The sequence below is a fragment of the Anarhichas minor genome, unplaced genomic scaffold, assembly GCF_050575085.1.
Source record: "Anarhichas minor isolate MPS153535 unplaced genomic scaffold, ASM5057508v1 ptg000018l, whole genome shotgun sequence".
Lineage (NCBI taxonomy): Eukaryota > Metazoa > Chordata > Actinopteri > Perciformes > Anarhichadidae > Anarhichas > Anarhichas minor.
Genome location: NW_027466464.1, coordinates 9,917,967 through 9,934,720, shown reverse-complemented (window position 1 = coordinate 9,934,720; position 16,754 = coordinate 9,917,967). Strand labels below are relative to the sequence as shown.

The 16,754-nt window shown below is 48.8% G+C and overlaps 1 protein-coding gene across 3 annotated transcripts in view; it reads left to right on the top strand.

Annotated features, from left to right (window-relative positions):
• Window positions 1-16,754, top strand: part of nrp2a (neuropilin 2a) — a 53,335-nt gene that overhangs the window by 7,831 nt on the left and 28,750 nt on the right. For all 3 annotated transcript variants that reach the window (XM_076095053.1, XM_076095052.1, XM_076095054.1), the window contains exons 2-4: window positions 937-1,114; window positions 9,353-9,534; window positions 15,792-16,022. In XM_076095053.1, coding sequence (XP_075951168.1) covers window positions 937-1,114; window positions 9,353-9,534; window positions 15,792-16,022 — 591 coding nt within the window. The remainder of the gene's footprint in view (window positions 1-936; window positions 1,115-9,352; window positions 9,535-15,791; window positions 16,023-16,754) is intronic.

Sequence of the window (16,754 nt, the reverse complement as noted above, 5' to 3'; positions counted from 1 at the left end):
AATGCAAGAGTAATAAAGGAGCCATTGTGCACAACGTCGCGCCTGTGTGTGTGTGTGTGTGTGTGTGTGTGTGTGTGTGTGTGTGTGTGTGTGTGTGTGTGTGTGTGTGTGTGTGTGTGTGTGTGTGTGCACATGCAGAATACATGTTTCTTTTGTATGTGCATGCGAGTTTATGTGTTTAGCGTGTTTATGGGAGATAACGCGGAGCGCGAGAGCTGCCTGAGCTGCCTGAGCTGTCAGGGCGTGAGCAGAGAATAGGGCCCTTTATTGCCGCGCGAGCTTGTCATTACAGAGTCGGGGTGACCCCCCAGAACCCCGCTAGACAGGCCGTCTGCGTGTCACTTCCTGTCGAAGCCTGCCGAGCGATGCCATTGGCAGGCTATTGTTCCTGGGAGAGCGTGATAGGATCGGGGAATGTGTCCTAATGTTTGCAGATTGGCTTGCCGGAGCAACAATTACACTTGGTGAACGCTCCCGACGGGGGACCGAGAGAGAGATAAGAGCCTGGGTGTGGAAGAGGGTGAAAAAAGGCTCTGTGTGTTTCTCTCCGTGTGTGTGTGTGTGTGTGTGTGTGTGAGTGCACTGCCCAACAAATGCAGCATTGATGATCTTTTATTGTTTTAATAGCTTACCCATGTGGTCCCACTCGCATTGACAATGCACAATGGAGAAGTTTTTCCAATTTCCTCCAAACTGACGGCCTAAATTGCTTTCTTTGTTTTACTGCTCATTTGTTGCTCATCACAGCTTCATGCAGAGAAACGAGATAAATCACAGAGCGTCCTCTGAGCCGCTGTCATTTACCGGGGATTTATTTGGCGTGACGCCGGCCTGCCATGCAAATGCCAGATGTAGGAATGTATGTTTAGAATAGAAATGTAGTTCACTGAATTTAACAATCATTAACTGTACCCCGCCCTTGCGTCTCTCTCACAGCGGCAGAGTGCGGAGGCGTCTTCGATGCCAGCGAGGCCGGTTACATCACCTCCCCCGGTTATCCTCTGGAGTACCCGCCTCACCAGAACTGCCACTGGATCATCACGGCGCCGGAGCCGTCGCAGCGCATCGTCCTCAACTTCAACCCACACTTTGAGATAGAGAGGCTGGACTGCAAGTAAGAACGGGGGGTGGGGGGTGGGTGGGTGCAAATGAGAGAATGGTGGCAGAGATGGAGTCATATCTGAAACAAATAAGTCTTCATGGTGTATAATTATTCTGGATGAATGATGATTTGTGTTGACATTTTGATTAGTATGCTGCAAAGACATTTGCATCTCAAATAAGCAATTTCCTGTTGAAGCACCTTTTTTTTATTATTGTTCACTGCCGGCGGTTTGGCTTGAACCCAAGTCGTTGAAACATTTTCCACATTTTGACCACAACAGGTCAGTTGCAAAGGAAATTTTAATTGCCGGTACAAGCTTTCTGCAAAACACAGACCATTAAGTGGACTGTGGTTTTTCTTCGTTCTTCGGGGGGGGGGGGGGGGGGGTTGTTATTTATGGAGAGAATGGCGAGCACACAAGCTCTTTTCAGCGCCGTCCCCTTTTCACATTCACGCCATCGCACACATCGTGTCCTGGATGCTGCCCAGTGCAGCCGCACACTTTTGTTATTGGCCCTTTTGAAGGCTTCTTTGGAGCAACTTCTGCCTTAAATTCCTTGCTCAAGGACACATCGGCTGCACGTTACCTCAACAGTTCAGAGGGCAGAAAAGAAAATGTTCCTCATCTCGGGCTTTCCACATCTCATTCGCACGATGGTGAATGAACAGGGAAGAAGAAGAAGAGAATGAAGCCCAGCTGTTTGTCTGGATATGACTGCGTTGGTCAGTTTCCTTTCTCAGAGAGATGAATAATCCAAATCATGTGGTCTTCTATTGTCTTTGACCTCAGAGGAACCTCACGATCTCCGCTGTTTAATCCACGTTTATACAACAGAGTAAGGGAGAATGTTGCACAATTCACCCACTTCAAGACTTCCTCATTGTCTGCTTAAAGTGAACACAGGCCAGATGTATCAGTGCAGTCATGGCTGTTTATTCCTCCAGCCCTCCTTTCCCTCTGCAAATTGAAGAATTAATAATCCTACAAGGGTGTTTTTTTATTTATCTATTTTGCATTGTTCGGCGACAAAGCAATTTGTCTGGCCAGGAGACCCCAAAAAAGGTTTCATGATGACATCAATGGCAGCTTTGGTGAAAAGGGGTTTTGTGGTGATTGTCGATTCCGTTCACAGAGCCGCGTCACGTCGCAGCGCGGCTGGAGAAACGTTATTTCGATGTCTCGGGCTTTGTGTCTCCGGGTTTCTGTCGCCTTTGTCAAAGGCAAAAATGTTGCATAATTATCTCCCCGGCAGTATGTTTCTCGGTAATACCGCTTTTACACCAGCGTCACAGTGTCAACACAGTCGCACACTGGACTCCGGCTCAGCTGTTGATAAGCAGTTTGTCAAGCAGTTTCTCACAGCCCAAGGCGAGCAGGGCAGTAGGAGGCCGAGGGAGGAGGAAAGAAAACTGAAATTGCCTCCTCGTTTCTCCTCTCCGCAGAAGGTTTTATTGGGATGAGTTTTTTACTTCTTTTTACACTCGCCTGGAGGGACTGAGGCCTTTGCCTGCCCTCTGACACACACTCCCACTCAACCTCCCTTCATCCTGTATGTATGAGTGTGAGCATGTGTGTGTGAGAGGAGAGTCAGTGAGCGTGGGTGGGAAAAAAAGGCGTCTCAGAATGAGTAACTCTGCAAGCGAGTATTAGTTTGTCGGACTCGCTTCCCGCTTCCCGCTTCCCGCTTCCCGCCATCCATCTTTCCATCCAACCATCCAGCCTCCTTGTGATAGCCCCGTTTTAAAGGAGGATCAACATTTATTTATGCATAACCTCTAACACTAATGTGTTTGCCCTTCTGTGCTCAAAGAGGATGCGTTTTCCCTTTGGGGCGCACAAATAGCAGCAGAAATAAGTGGAAAAAGCCAAAGTACGGCTCAATATCCGCGCTCTCTCGGTCCTGCGCTATGCCTTTTACCCGGAATGATCCGAGCCCTGTAGCGCTTTTACAGGCAGCTTCCCTTTTTTTTTTTGCCTGTATGATTAGGCACGGCAGTGTGAGGGAGCAGAGAGTAGATGTCTGCATGTTTTCACGGTCCTCCGCAGAGGTTGGGGCGATGGGAGCCGGAAGGGGCTGCAGAGGTGGAGGGCTCGCCATCTTGGTCAAGGCTGGAAACCGGCGTGACAGCTGGGATTACAGAGACGGCGGCAGGGAAAAACCAGAGCTGTGTGCTACCTGAAAGACGCAGAGCGATGTGGTCCGGACTGCTGATCACTCAAAGGACACATGTTTTCAGTGGATACGCTTAGAAACACATGCACGTACGCACTTAAGCATGCAACCTGCCAGCGTAAGAGCGCTCATGAGCCATCATACCCCCCCCCCCCCCCCTTCCCTTTGGGCACTTTAAGCCCTTATAAAACTGAGAAAAGTGCTTGGTCAGCACAGGCAAGGGGCCTGAACTCTGGCTAATATCCCTGGCCAACTGGTGATTTTCCCTCAGTGGGCTCAAACAGTCAGTACTCTGACGATGCAACGTAGCCGAACCGCGGCTCCACTGCAGCAATCAAATCCGCAGCCCTATGCAGGCGCTCCGTGTCTGAGGTGGCACTTTAATTCAGGATTTCATTTCAGGGGGAGCCCGGCCGCGTGCCAAATAGCTCTTACCTCCAGGTTGCCAGCCGATTGATGTGAACTAAATGTAATAAAGGCTAGATGAAATATCAGGCCCATATCTCTAATGCAATCTGCCATCGCCGAGCCCCAGGATGCTGCCTAGTGATATACCAGCTGAACGATTCTCCCTCCCTCTCTCCAGCCCTCTTTCTTTCGCTTCGTCTTCCTCCCGTTCTTGATCTCTTTTCCTCCCATTTGTTCCTCCATTCTCCCCCTCACCCTCCAGCCTGAGGAGGAGGTGTTTTATTTTTACACACTCGAATTAAACATTGAAACAGAATCCCACATTATACACGCACGCGCCATAAAACAGTAGTCATTCCAGAAGATCCATTTCTTCCACCTTTGTGGTTTTTATTTTCTCACTTATTTATTTGGTTATTTGTTATTGACTGCAGCCCGAGGTGGGAAGATTTGATGATATAACTTTACAACTTTACACACACAGCTGTAAATCCCTCTGGACCGTGACATGCCTGTTCGCAGTGAGATGTAGCAACAACTCTCCTGTGTGCATGATATCACCCTTATTACTAATACCCAAAGGGGGCGCAGAGAGGTGTGGGATCAATGTCTGTATTCCGCTTGTAATGGGGAATCGATAGATGATCACCAATGGCCCGGGGCAGAGAGAGACGTGGATGAAGACGACCATGGAGGGTGATGGTTGAGGATGAAAGGAGAGACAGATGAGCTGCCGGAGGTCACGACTGAAGGGAGTTGTTCAGGTTCTGATCCGTCAATATCTGGCACTTGGCCGGCGTTTAGGACAAGATCATGGTCATCAGCGTCCAGCGGTCACGACTGTTGCAGTTGTCAGCGCAATGATGATGATATAATAAGTAAGAGGGATGATTAAATGTAAAAAAAAGAATCCTTTCAAATGCTTTCTTCAATTACATGCGTTTGATACGCTTAGTCAAGGCCCGGTCCAAATAATGAGTCAGCCAAGTGGACTGGCAGATCTAAATTCTGTCGGGATGAATTGCAACGATCTCAATCGCAAAAAACGCGTTGATAGAGGATCTAAAATGCATCCAGCAGGGTCACGACTTCAGCTCAGACAGCAGTTATAGTCTGATGTTTCAGATCGATGCCGGTCTAGAAGGTCCGGGGCCGAGCCCAGACTGCCTGTGGTCAGCGGTTTGGCCTCAGCCTTGTGTAAGTATGACTCTGTGATGGACAGGAGATGGGGGTGGGGGGGGGGGGGGGGGGGGGGGTGCATGAGGAGACGAGGAAGAAGGAGTGCCATTTGTTTTGGGGGCTAGATTGAAGATGGCAGGCCCCGTGGATCTGCAGGGATTTCACTCGCAGCATCTAGTTAATATTTCAGAGGCACTTATGGTTTATTAGAGTCCCGATTGAGGGCGGGAGGAGTGGGTGGTAGTGTGTGTGTGTGTGTGTGTGTGTGTATGTAAAAGCTTGTGTGTCTACTGTACACCCTCCGCCTTACTTACTTTCTGCTTCTGCATCCATCACCGAGAGGGAGACGAAAGAAGCGACAGACGTTTCTTCATTGTTTACCGGATTGGGATCTTGTGCCGAGAGTGGAAAACACACACAAACACACACACACACACACACACACACACAATGGAGCAGAGAGGGACATCATTTCTACTGAAGGCCTCAAGTGTGTGAGCGCAGCCAAGTTTGGTTTGCTGATGTTCGCGAGCAGCTGTTGCTCTTTTATGGGCACAAACAAAATAAATCAGACGGCCGTGACGCGCCCAGCAGCCAAATGATGTGTAAATCTTTTGTGTAATTTCGACGCTCCTGCTGAACGCTTTGTGCGTTTGTGTCGGCGTTTCGATGACACTAAATGAAACACGAGCTAGTTCTTTTGCAGACAGAGCTCCTTTGCTGATTTCACAAAGATAAAGAGTTATAAAGTAGTGTTTTAACAGCAGAGAGAGTGACCGCTAGTCTAGACCCGTAAATAAACAAACGTACAGGAGTATACATACTGCAGGTTCTCTGTGGTGAGGTGCCAATGCCTGCCGGGGACGTCCCTAGTCTCCGACAAACAGCAAAGGTGCGAAAGGCAATTAGTTGTTTTGGCGGAGGGGCGGAGTGATATATGAGAGCAGAGGAAGAGAAGACATGTCTGGACTGGTGCAGAATTACTGGCCCTTAAGGGTTTTTAGTTTCCTCAACCCCTCTCCCTCTGCTCCAGCTATTCTCTATGGGCAATATGAGGGAGGTGGGGGCCGGCCATGCAGACCCAGACAGAAAGCAGGGAACGGAGGGTGTCAGACATAGGTGGGGTGTGGATCACGGGGTCTGCGTGTGTGCAAATAATTGATGTGTGTGTGTGTGTGTGTCATGGAATGCGTCGAAGTGTGTGTTTTCGAGAGAGGCAGACAGTGGGCTCTCACACGTCAGGCCCTCATGCATGTATTCATCAGAGCCCGGGGAGAGGCTGAGCGAACAGGTCAATAATCACATCTGAGGAACACTCACTCACTGACGCTAATCCACGACAGGAGAGAGCGAGGCAGAGAGAGGGAGACAGAGAGGGATAGAGACCCACTCCAAAATCAATTAAAACCTAATTAGGCTCTCAGCTCTTTTATCCTCGGCGTTGGCGATACAACGCTGGAGTGTGTACGTCCGCGTCTGTCCGTGCGTACATGTCTGTCTATCTGCATTTGTTGGCACATGTTTGAGTGTGTGTTTTCCCCCCAAAGCATGTGTCAGTTACAGCCCGAAGCAGGCGTACTTAGGGAGAGCGGCGGTGGCTCTTACAGTCTCACCGTGGGAGCTCGCAGCTGAAGCCTTTACGATCGCCTCTGTAATGCAGGATTACAACCAAGACACGTATAAGAGAATTGGACAGCGGCTTCTGTGCTCACATCGCACAAAGTGCTCTGCAGGCCCACTTTCTTGCAGATTTGCTTCAGCCCCCGACCATCGCAGACTTTAACTGCTGGTGGGACACGGGAACTTGTCTCCTATGGCGGCACAAACACGCGGCTCGCTTTAGAGAAAGGAATGACAGCTGTCTTTGAATAATTCACATGTGCTCTTCCGTGCTGGTGCGCAGATATAATGTGAATTGGTGAAAGAGCACTCCGGCAATTTAGTGTTGCACTTTCGTACAGTTGGGGGCCTCCAGAGAGAGAGAAAGAACAGCCATCATGTCTACAGCAGAGGCAGATGGATCCGGACTTTAAGTCAAACATGATGGATCCTGCAATTCCCATAATCCAACCTAATACCACCGTTCATTGAACCCTCCAGCTCTGATAACACCCTCATCACACTCGTGACTTCTAAACTAATCTTGATGTGAAAATCTTTTTCCTAAATATCTTTCTGATGCCAAATCCAAACTGCCTTTATTCAAATTGCACTTGGCTGTTGTGATCATGCTATACTTTTGTACTTTTATGAAAAAGACCACTTTCATGGGGGTGGCAATGTTGTGGTGACAGTACAGGCTCATTGCAGCATTTTCGCACTTTGATCCTCACCTGTACATGTGCCACTTTGACCCAGATTAATGTGGCTGGGATTATCCCTCCATCAGCAGTTTTAGCTCGAATGCTCTGTATAGGAATCTAAACACTGCAGGAATGAGATAACCCCCCAAAAAAAGAGGCTTAGTGACTTTGCTTAATCCACGTTTTATTCCGAGACGCAACACAAAAGCAGTCTTAGCGCTTAGATGCCATAAAGGAACACAGCCTAGTGCTGATTGGTAGCAGCTTTACTGACTTACTTTTCAGTTTGAAGTAGTGAGAGGAAAACAAAACAGTTTCCTGTTTAGAATATCAGCGAGATGCTGCGTTTAATAAGTGGATGAATACCCAGAGACGTCGGTGAAGCTTTTCTCCCACATCAAAGACGCCATCACAGTAATTAGTGAGACAACAGCGGCCCTGTTGTCTTTTTGGAGGCTTCGTCATATGATCTAATTGAGACGAGTGTGTTTGCATCCGAGTGTGATGGGAGGGCGTCCTCCGTGTAGCTGCAGGGCTCCTGTGGCGATGCAGTTAGTTACGCAGTGAATCACAATATGGGGGGGGGGGGGGGGGGGGGTGAAGAGACACTTAGTAGCACTGTAGAGAGAGAGAGAACCAGGAATGACTATTATGAAGACCAAAATTACAAGGGAATTTGTCACCGATGCGCAACTTGAAATACAACATGCAGATCCACACACATCCACTCCAACACATGCTTACAAGAGGAGGAAGAAAAGCGAAGGTATTTTTGGTATGATTGCCCGTTTAGGAAGAACATTACTGAAGTAAAATATCGTGTAACTCACTTAAAACAATACTTAGGCACTGAGATAATAACAAACAGAAATGATGGAGTTTTCCACACCTTCCAATATTGTCGCAACCCTAAATGATTACCATTCAAACCTGCTCGCAGGCCATGGGCTGCTCCTTCCTTAATCGCATCAACACAGCTATGCTATCACATTCCTGGAGGTAATGCACACTGTGTTTTATAGTAAATGATGTTTTCATTGTACAGCACTCGCCCGTCTGAGGCCTGAATACGTTGGCGAGTAGGTCGAGGAATAGAAGCTTTGTCTGGAAGCAGCACAGGGAGAGTGTGACGTAGAGTGTGAGCACCATTTAAACATGCTGATAGTGATGCAGGGGTACTTTAACTTTAGAATAAGATTGTCATTCATTTGGCCTTCATTATGAACGCCTATATCTGACCCGGCAGCAGTGTCATGTTATGCATATTGTGTCTGTGACTGTGCTGCTGGATGTTTCTAATAATGTTATAGGAATGACACACAGGGCTATGAGCTCATTCTGGATCAGGCAGGTGGACTCTCTCTCTCTCTCTCTCTCTCTCTCTCTGGCTCTTTCTCTGTTTTCATCTCATAAAAGCACCCACACACACACACACACACTCACTCACTCACTCACTGACCTGACAGTTAAGAATTTGCTTTTATCGTTCAGGGTCAGTTGGCTAGACAAAGGTTATAATGAGCTGAGAGCTCAAGCATGTGGAAGCTAAAAAGCGAGGCCTCTTGACATTTATTTATCCTAATTCCTCTCTCCCAACCCCCGTCTCACCCCCCGTGCTGCTCATGTCCTCACCTTTCCTCTCTCCGAGCCCTCGCCTCTTTACTTTTTCATAAGCTCCTCCGTCTATTTGTACGCCTCTTATTAATGAATCCATCCGGCTGTCCATTTGCCTGCATCTTCGCCCTCAGATTGTACGCTCGGTTCGAAACACAGCCCTCCCCCCCCCCGTCTTGTTTTCTGTGATTTGGGGAACAACAAGAGCTAAATTGATTGAATCCAGCTGAGAGGAAAGAGCAGAAGAACGGCGGAGAAGCTTTGACTGAGAGCCAAGCCTGTGGCAGATATGTTTACTCGTGTCTTAATGTTGTGTTCCTAAATGCTTTTCTTGGACACTGATTCTGTCCTGAGGCTGAACTCCAATGGTAACACCTGTCTGTTTTTTATTAGCTTAGCTTGTTGCATAACCCCATAACTATCCATCTATGTTTATCTACCCTCCATGCTCTCCTTGTATCTCTTTACCTCTCTTAAGTCCTTCCTGCTGCGTTAAGCTCAATGTAAACTCAAGACTGTTTTCTTTTAAAGCAACAGGAAATAATCTCTTTCTTTTGTTATTCCATCAGGTATGACTTCATCGAGATCCGCGATGGGACTTCGGAAAATGCTGATGTTCTGGGTCGGCACTGCAGCAACATCGCCCCGGCGCCAATCATCTCGTCGGGATCCTCCCTCCAGATCCGGTTTGTGTCGGACTACGCCCACCAGGGAGCGGGCTTCTCTCTGCGCTACGAGATCTTCAAAACGGGCGAGTGACCTGAAACACGATCGGTAGTTTAGAAGAAGACACGTGTGCGATCGGTTCGTCGAAGTTTGGCTTTGTAATTTTATCAAAACTGCAACATGAGTTATTTAGAAACAAAGGGATAGTAGCTAATTCATTTGGCTTATCTTTAAGAAGAAATCAGCTGCTCTGTCTGTTTCCAGTGTTGGTCCACTGCTCACTGCATGTATTTATCTCAGCGCCTACAATTACTCAAAGGCCTTTGTGGGAAACATGAGTTTCGACTTTTCCACCAACCAAACATTAGGCTCCGCTGTGCATTAATACTTAAGTTAATGATTTTGTCGCATGTTAATGGCCCGAAACCTGTGATCATTCACCCCAACACTCTTACAATAATTAACACCAGCAGAGGCAGCCCTGCACATAAACACAAGTTAAGAGAGAGGAGCGGGAAAAAAAGTACTTTCAAGCCGCCTGAAAGCATGCGAGGAATGCTTGCTTAATTGGAGTAGGATCCGCTTGTTCTGGAGATGAGGGGGGGGGGATGATGGAGAGAGCTCCAAGGCAACTTGGAGTTGGACTTAAGGTTAAAGGTTTATGGGAAGAGGCGGTGGCGAGGAGATTGATGGGGATGAGTGTGTGCCGAAATGGAATTTTCTCGAGGTCGTCGAAGTGCACGAGGTGAAACGCACAATGAAGGTGAGATTGTAGCGGCAAGTGTATTTGTATTTGCTGGTGGTGGCGATAAGGTGTGTGTGTGTGTAGTAGGAGAGGCGCAATGGTCAGGTAGCCTTGAGGCAGCTGAAAGATTTATGTTCAAGCGAGTTACCAGCTGATTGGCGAGCCGCCATTTAATTTCATTCAGATATCTAGGACTCAAAATGCGTCTTGATTGATAAACAAGTAATTAAACGAGTGTTTCAATGAACAGCCATTGAAGAAAAGTAACAGTCAGGGTTTATGGAGCATAAAAAAACGAGCGTTCATCCTACAGAGAGAGCTCTGAGTTGTCACCTTTAATATCTCCGTCAAATGATTGTGACCCAGATTTGACTGTTACCAAGGCCACCAGCAAGAACCCCGACGATTGCATCTATATCACACAAACAAACACACGCACACACACACACACATACATACATGCATGCATATACAGGGGTGGATTGAAGGCTGGTGGATGGGGGATGCGGTTGCCATGGCTTTAACAAGATCCTGGTATAAATTCAGGGGGCATGAGAGATTGTGTCACTGTGTGAGCACATGTAGGTGTCTGCTCGATGCGCGTGTGGGTGGTTCCACTCTGCTCATTGTGTGAGATTCTGTCCGTCTGTATGTATGTGGAGGCGGAATTATAGATGCACATGTGTGTGTGAGAGAGAGACAAACATAGACAGGGGGGGGGGGGTGAAAATGTGAGTCAGAGAGTGAAAATGTATTCAGGGTGCGTGATTGAGGCCATGTGTTAATTACGGCGTTTCCAGCGCCTGCACGCTCTCTCATCATAGCTGTTTGTGTTACCGCGGCGGGCCTGGGCCACGAGTCTCCACTAAACACGGTTTACAACTTCTGACGGGGACGCAGATCCCGTCTGAGATGTGTTTATTCCACCAGAGTGGGAGTAATTGCACCGCCGTTACTTTTACCCTCGTCGAAGCAGCAAAAGTGTGAGGCAAATCCTAGATTGCACAATGTTTTTGGTACAGTGTGCAGTGGGTTCTGTGTTTGTGTGTTTTTAAAGGGTGCGACCGAGCAGAGATAGAAATCTTAGCACGCAGCTGGGGGACGTGTTCAGCTTCCTTCCTGTATTTAACAGACAGTAGGCTGACCCCACCAGACTGTGTCTAGAAGTCAGACAGTGTGTGTCTGAGAGAGAGAGAGAGAGAGAGAGAGAGCGGCATATCTTGGCCTGTTTTCCGTACTGTGAACTAATGCTTGTTTTTGTTCTGTTCATTCAACCCTATTACATAAGCGGTGACTGTAACAACTCCAGGGGGTTTTGAATTGGACAAGCAATCTGTTTGTGTCAACATGTGTGTACGTGCGTCAGTGTGTGTGTGTGTGTGTGTGTAATGGGGTACAGTACAGAGAAATCAAATTATTTCCAGCGAGGAGGAGCAAGAGTCGACCTTTGACTCGACTTCCATACTGAGACCCCTCCACCCTTCAGTGTACCTCCTCAGGGGAGCCGGGGTGAGCGTCTGCCCCAAAACAACATCCACCCAGGCACCCACCTGCCCATACACACACACACACACACACACACACACGCATACAGTACACGTATGCCTCAATCCTGCCATAGCTACAGTGCAAGGCCACGCCTCCCCTCCTCCCCATTATTGTTGTGGCCTACTTTGCGCCTACCCATGCGTGCTTAACCCTTTATTCAGCCCAGACTACCACCCCACCCCCCCACGCCCCATCCATCCCTCATGTGCTGCTGACGCTGTTACCACGGCTACAGGGGGAAGACTTGCCAGGAAAGCCCCCTTTTCCCCAGTTCCCCAAAACCCACCACTAGCGCAGCGGGGGCAGATAACGTCGCAGCCAATCCCTAGTTAAGGCGGGGGGGGGGGGCCGAGATCACCCCGGGGCGTTGGGTCTCCTCCGTGACCGCTGTCGAGGCATCTGTGGGGTCACGGCGGGAGCGCAGCCGTAGGCGGGACCCCCAACCAAGTGCCAGTCACAACATTGGGCCCTGTGTGTATTTCTGATGCTGCGGCGTTGATTGGATGCCAACCCTTGCGCCAGTGACGGCTGTTACTACATGGCTAACTGCCACGTGGTGTTTATTCCTGAAACACAAGTAATTATCGAGCACAGGTAAATTAAATCCATGAGTGAATAACATGGATGAGCGCGAAGAGTGTTTAAAACTGATCAGAGATGAAGAGAATGAAATATTAAGGCTCGATCCGCAAACGGCACGAATGAGGAAATTGAAACACTTTGATCACAAACAGCAGGAGGCTTTTTGCTGTTTTAGCGCTAAAGATTTTTAAAAACTTGTGTATTCCATTACACATAACAGAGTCGTCAGTGTGACTTAGGAGGAGCATTCCTTTCTCTGTAAAGCTGCTTCAGACTGATGTCTCTCTGGGTCCATAAAAGTGTCGAGCCGTGGCACGCCAACAACACTGTTTTTCTTCTTCTTGTTCACGATGTTGTTTTTATTGTTGTTATTGAGGGTTTTCCACCCCAACCCCACTGTGGAGCACACCCCCTACCACTACACATTCACGCACGCACACACACACACACACACCCCACATCCCCTCAGGAGACACTTTCTTCAATGAAATCCGGAACTGCGCTCCAGCAGGGTTACACGAGAGATCTGCGTGTGTCTGAGGAGCGGATGCATGTCAGACGGAGACAGGCAGGTAGAGAGTGGAGGGGCGAGGCGAGGTTTTTGATGTGAGGCAGACGCCGTGCTCTCGCAGAGGTGAGCCCTCAGCAAGAGCTGCGTGCCGAAGAACGGGTCGAGCGAGACGACGCCGGGGCGAGACATGCGAGTTAAAAGAGTGAATGAACAGAGACTCGGCGTGTCGCTGCTGAGAAGACAGGGAACGGATGAGAGGAGGAGGAGGAGGAGGAGGAGGAGGAAGGAAGGAAGGGGGTTGCCCTGACACAACATGTGGAGCTGCTACTACATCAAGCACTCATGTGCAAGAGTCGAGTGATTTTCTACCCAGCAACTCGCCCTCTCGCCCCCTTGCGTCACTCACACATACACGCTCACACCATGACCTCCCCCTCTTTGCCAGCAGACAGCTCTCGCCAAATGGCAGCTCATGGTGCGATGCAAGCACCAACCGGGGCCCTGCATACGGCAGGCATGTGCGAGTGTGTGTGTGTGTGTGTGTGTGTGTAAGACACGGGCCTAGGGTTGACGGAGGGAGGCAGTGACGGGCACTTGTTTTTGTCGTGTTCACGTACTGTGAACTAATGAACGAAAGGAGAAGGTACCCATGCATACGCAAAACCCCAAATATGTGAACGCACTCACGCACACAAGTGATGGCGCGTGGCGGCACCGAGTGTGTGAAGCGACTACTTTGTGTGTGTGTGTGTCTAAAACTCATAAGAGCGGTGTGTTTGCAGGCGATGGGGTCAAGCTGTGCTCAGATTGAAGTTTTTTTGGCAGCGGGACTCCAGACCGCTGCACCGTGACCCAGTAAGAAACAAGGCCAGTGTGTTACTGGGTCTGACGCTTGCTGTGAAGCCACCACACACACTGCCAGACACACAGACGCTCATACAGAGGGACAAACATACCAGCAGCAAAAGATGAAAGCCATGCGAGGAGCTTAACAAAAGGATGTCATGTATTCATGACGTGCATGTTTCACTCATACACAGCTTTAGATACACATACAAAAACACAGAGAGGAGAGATGTCAACATGCCTAGTTCTATGTGTGTGTGTGTGTGTAGGCATCCAGGCTACGAGCATGAAGGCAGATGATCCACGGTTGTGTTTTTGATGTTGCAGAGTGTGTGGGAGTCGACACACAAGAGGTTGAGTGCCGCTTTTAACATGTGTGGGCAGATCTCGAACATCTTCAGCCTGACATACGCTCACGGGCGCAAAACAGATCGATCGGCAGACAGGTATACACGGGCGTCGTAGATACAATCGATGCACGCATGAGTCGAGGAAGACATGTGAGACAATTGGCATTAATGTAGAATTTAGGAAAAAAGAGTCAAAAAGGAACTGTTAGAGAACAGAAAAAAACAAAGCGAGAGAGATATTGTAGAGGCAGTCTCCTGTGTTTTTTCCCCGTCTCTCTTCGGCCTGATTGGGGTCAGCTCTCCACCATTAACCAAGTGCAGACAGGGAGGGCCAGTCGACCCCTCAGCTTTTATAAGGCTGCCTGATAATAAGGACTGGTGCCTTGGAGGAAAGCAGAGGAAGGAATGCGCTGTTGACATGTCTGCACTCCTTTAAACGCTGCTTTTATGAATATTTATCTGCTTATCAAACGCAGCCTGGCACTTCTCTGAGACAATGCAGCGCTGCCGGATGCAACCCCACTTTCCCAGTTTTGAAATCCACCAGAAGCTTCTCCCCTGAGTCTCTTCAACCTGGCCTCCCTCTCTGCTTTTCTAAGAGCAGACTCTTTTCCTCGTGCTAGTTATACGCTTGCCAGTTGTGAGCGTCTTGGCAAAGTAATGAGTTTTTGCCCTCTATCAGTTGTAATTTTAACTGGAGAGAAGTTTGGAAAACTATGCAAGTGTGCTTATAATTAGCCACAAGAAGAGCAGCGATTTCAGTGGCATCAGTTGGTTTGGAAAGGACACAAGCATGTCAGGCATTTCTGACATGCAGCTAAACGAAGACCTAATGAGAATCCGGCAGTCTCTATAGCAACATTATCACACGATATTTGCCCTCATGCCAAGTATGAAAATAGATGGAGACACAGAAAGAGATACAAGTAAACAGATAGGTGTTTATAGCCGAGGTATAAAGATGGAAACATTCGAGGTGAGAGCAGATGGGCAGAAAATAGCCGGGGTTTGTGAATGAGACTGTGTGTGCCGGACCGTCGGCTCTCTCCCACCCTCATTGATGTGCCGGTCCATAAACACTCGGCCGTGACTCAGGCTCCCCAGTGGGCCGCGGAGCAGTGGCTGATGGGTAGATGATCTGAGCCACACAGCTGCCGCAGCTCAAGGTGAGCCGCCCAGGGCGCATAAATCTCCATGGATAATGAGGAGCCGCCGCAAAGGGCCCACTTAGAGCCATTACACAGCGTTTGTGGTGTGTGTGATAGAGAGACTGTGCAAAAAAAAATGGTTGTGAGGTGAAGAGAGAGTGTTGGAGAATATTTGTTTGGACTATATAGAATAGTGCCGGGGTCCTTCTGCGCTCCTTTTTAGCCTCGCGTACGATTGTATCATTGAGTCTTATTGTGTAACGTATGAGGAAGGGGTCTTTTGAGGGTGCAATAAAGCCGTCAAACATAATATTACTATTGGTGGCATATAGCACAGACAGAAAGAGCTGCTCATAGCGTTGGATACACCCACTTGAGCATTTACTCACTTTGTATTTTCTCCTCCATCGGTAAACGGTGTGTGTTTGTGCGTCCCAGCCACCACCACTACTGTATATTCCACGCTGTCAGTGATGAACGACTCTCCGAAACACCCTCTGCAAGTCAGATTGGCTATCCGAGTGTGATCGATTGCTCACTCCTGCATCCCCTCCTAATATGACCGATTGCTTATTCCGTTCTAAATACCCTCTCATCCTTTTATCCGCTCAGGGTCGGAATTCTGCTTCCGCAACTTCACCAGCTCCTCCGGCGTGATCGAGTCCCCGGGCTTCCCGGATAAATACCCCCATAATCTGGAGTGCTCCTACATGATCATCGCCCCGCCCCTCATGGACATCACCCTCACCTTCCTGACCTTCGACCTCGAGAACGACCCCCTGCTGGTGGGAGAGGGCGACTGCAAGTACGACTGGCTGGACGTGTGGGACGGCCTGCCGCAAGGTGAGGGCGCGCACACATGCACACTGACTCATGTTCATGGGGATAACACACACACACACACACACACACACACACATTAAACTCACATTCAGGACCCACACAGACTATCCCCCTTACATTCCCACACAGATATTTGCAAACCAGTCTTCAATTTCCTGAGCAGCCGTCGCTCCCTTTGATGTAAGCAGCCTGGCTTCACATTCCTCCACATTACATAGAGGAAACATTATTTCACACGGGGAGCTGAAAGTGCCTCGACACCCCTAAGGAGCAGCCCTTTCCCATGCCCCTCTTCCCTCTCCATAATAACACCCTTCATCACCCCCTTGCCATCCTCCCTGTCCTCCCTCCTTATCATCTAGCGCTTCCTTCCTCCCCCGGGTGAGTGAGAGTGATGGCCACGATGAATATCTGCTTGTGTCCAATAGGAGGTGCCGAGCGTTGCGAAAGTGGCCTATCGGCCGAGATCAGGAAGTGGCGAGGAAAAAACATTTGAAGGGCTTTGATAGTGACCGCCACAGGGTAATGTTAGTTTCTGTAGCGCTGATAAAAATCTCATTAGTAGTGGTGAGTGGTTCACTTCCCACCTCTCTCTTGCTGACTTTCTTTTCCCCCTTTTTTTTAAATTACGGAGCCGAGTACTGAGGATTTGTTCTAATTATTCTATTTCCAGTTGGTAAAAAGGGATCCAAGTGGATTTAAAATTCCAATTATACCCTTGAATTTGGGAGC